Source organism: Oncorhynchus nerka, unplaced genomic scaffold, assembly GCF_034236695.1.
Source record: "Oncorhynchus nerka isolate Pitt River unplaced genomic scaffold, Oner_Uvic_2.0 unplaced_scaffold_4283, whole genome shotgun sequence".
NCBI classification, from domain to species: Eukaryota; Metazoa; Chordata; class Actinopteri; order Salmoniformes; family Salmonidae; genus Oncorhynchus; species Oncorhynchus nerka.
In genome coordinates, this window is record NW_027037108.1 from 2321 (window position 1) to 5589 (window position 3269).

Below are 3269 nucleotides of genomic sequence, written 5' to 3' on the forward strand. Positions count from 1 at the left end.
ATTCAGGTGTCTAATGGATAGAAGCTGCCTATGGGAAAGTGGTCGAGGGGGGGCGGGGATGGAAATGTGGTCGAGGGGGGGTGGGGATGGGAAAGTTCATGTGTCAATTAACACAGAGCCCATGGGAACTCCTAGCAGGGTTCTAGAACTCCAGACAGCCAGTGACTGATCAGGTCATGGGTGAGAGAACACAGGACTCTAATGGCATTATGATGGGCCATAACAAGGGAGCTGGGCTTTATACCCATGGAACATAAACCCATTATGACTTTACCACCACATGTAGTGAAAGCCCCTTGTTTGGCTAGGTATTATTCTGTTGATACAGGGTACCTCTCAAACTCACATCCTCAGAGCTTAGCAAAACTCTATAGGACTACTTCAAATGTCTTCACCACCTTTCAAACACTCACCTGTAATAAACGTAAACCCTTTGAAGTTGTAAATGTCAATGGATCTTATGACCCAGCAGGTGTAGCTCAGTCTGGGCGGTTCTTGATGTTTAAAGGAAGATGTTTTTATGGTATTATGTCATGTTTTGTGTTGATCCCAGGAAGAGTAGCTGCTGCTTCAGCAACTGCTAATGGGGATCCTAATAAAATCCTAAATGCTAGGTGTGATATACTGACCATTAGCATGGGAATTATGACACCTTCCAAGAGGTGAAGGCTGGGTTGGTTATTTCTTATAAAAGGCTGCCACCAACTCCAGTGTCTCGTAGCCCAGACTGACAGCAAGGTTTCCATTTGGAACCTTGAACCACTAAAATATAGACAACCAATTGATTATCGATTTATTTGCTGCGGAATAATTAGTGTTTTCTGAATCTGGAAGATTTTCTCTTTTTGTTGGGGAAAAATGACTTTCTTCATCAACTTTGTGTTTTTGTCCACATTTTCTGCCGTGGCTTTGTCTCTTCCATTCCCTCACAACTCCATCAAGAGCGTTCCTAAGAATGGCGCGAGCCGGTACTTTGAATCATCCGGTAACGGTCCAGTCGACGAACAGGAGCCTATTCGGGGAACGGTCAAAGTAGTCAAACTCAACCCCAATAACCTGGGTCTGTCGGGTCTTTTTAGACGAGGCGGGATTTCCCCCCGAGGTGCGCCCGGTCCGAGGATGCCTTTCCCAGCCTTCTTGTCCACGGGTCGCCCTGGCCCTCCTGCGCTCCCTGCCAAAGCAGCTGCGGTGCCTCTGCATCCACTGTCACATCTGCACCAAGACAGTAAGGGCAATGGCGGGGTGGGTATGAAGAAGAGGCAAGGATTTGAGATGTGGCAGAGGGCCATGGATAAGAGCGACCACAGTAAGACCATGTCCATGTCGCTGCCCCTCAGTCTCAAAAGACTCTGCCAACAGACAGAGCTGCGCCGCCGTGCCTTTTACTCAGGTGAGGCAGACCTTTCCATTTTGGTTAACAATGACAAAGATGGTGTAGGACAATAGAGGACCGTAGGCCTAATGTTTAATCAAATGATTAGACTAAATTAGAAAGTTAAAAGGGATATTTTTTAATAAGTAGGGCCTAATGCTTGAAACATCAAAATACGAAATGTTTATGCGAGTCTAATTTTTTTTAAATCGATCTTCCATGTACAGCGGATAACGTCCGATGGCTGCGACGCGGTCACAGTCCACAACAAACTGTGCTTCGGTCAATGCAGTTCGCTGTTCATTCCCTCTGGTTGGGAGTCTTCCAGGCTGACGGGTGCAGGGGGACACCGCCGTGCGCCCTGTTCCCGCTGCGCTCCATCCAAGGCTCACACGGTGACGGTGCCTCTGCGTTGTGGAATGGAAGTGCGGGAGAAGCGCGTGATGGTGGTGGAAGAATGCAAATGTGAGACTGGTCGTGAGGAGGGAAATATCGAGGCTGTGGCCTCCATGCACTTGTAACTGAAGATATTGTAGTTTAAGGGCGACATTTTCCAGGTGCAAAAGCTCTGTGCGAATTAGAACGCACACTGCGAGATTATAATGAAGTTTTATAGTATTTTTTGCACATTTGCAACAACATTCTTGCACTACAGAAAATATCGCCCTAAATACTTGTTTCCCCTCTCACAGCACCTGCTCTAGCCTATTTTGATGACTCTATTCATCATTTTTGGACAGAAAATATTTATATTGTGATGTCAGATGTGTACATTGATTATGTGTATTGTATGTGTGAGTCTGAATTTCTAATTCAGAGAAAAACGATTTGGAGGCAAGTGCCACCAATGATTGTTGACAAGTGACTAACATTTTTAGTCATGAACATTTCTGTTCAACCCTGTGGCAGAATGAGTCATCCACTCCACAGTGTAATCATGTTGAATAACTTGTTTAGTTTCATCTGAACTGAACTGCATTTTGTATTTGTGAAATAAAATGTCAATCTATTTTTGGCTTGTTACTTGGTTTTACCCTTGATGTGCTTTGATTCATGCAAGAGAATCTACATAGAAAACATGTAGTATTCCAAGAGAATATACATAGAAAACATGTAGTATTCCAAGAGAATCTACATAGAAAACATGTAGTATTCCAAGAGAATATACATAGAAAACATGTAGTATTCAAGAGAATATACATAGAAAACATGTGATATTCCAAGGAGAAATATACATAGAAACATGTAGTATTCCAAGAAGGAATCTACATAGAAACATGTAGTATTCAAGAGAATATACATAGAAAACATGTGGTATTCCAAGAGAATATACATAGAAAACATGTAGTATTCCAAGAGAATATACATAGAAAACATGTTGTATTCCAAGATAATTTACATAGAAAACATGTAGTATTCCAAGAGAATATACATAGAAAACATGTAGTATTCCAAGAGAATCTACATAGAAAACATGTAGTATTCCAAGAGAATTTACATAGAAAACATGTAGTATTCCAAGAGAATATACATAGAAAACATGTAGTATTCCAAGAGAATATACATAGAAAACATGTAGTATTCCAAGATAATCTACATAGAAAACATGTAGTATTCCAAGAGAATATACATAGAAAACATGTAGTATTCCAAGATAATCTACATAGAAAACATGTAGTCTTCCAAGAGAATATACATAGAAAACATGTAGTATTCCAAGAGAATCTACATAGAAAACATGTAGTATTCCAAGATAATCTACATAGAAAACATGTAGTATTCCAAGAGAATTTACATAGAAAACATGTAGTATTCCAAGAGAATATACATAGAAAACATGTAGTATTCCAAGAGAATATACATAGAAAACATGTAGTATTCCAAGAGAATATACATA

At 40.8% G+C, this 3269-nt stretch overlaps 1 protein-coding gene across 1 annotated transcript; it reads left to right on the plus strand.

The window, feature by feature from the left end:
• Positions 1-264: 264 nt before the first annotated feature.
• Positions 265-1924, plus strand: LOC115118047 (DAN domain family member 5-like). The gene is given in 3 exon segments (XM_029646582.2): positions 265-1347; positions 1349-1390; positions 1600-1924. Coding segments are annotated over 3 exon segments (825 nt in total). The 5' UTR covers positions 265-858; the 3' UTR covers positions 1894-1924.
• The last annotated feature ends 1345 nt before the right edge of the window (positions 1925-3269 follow it).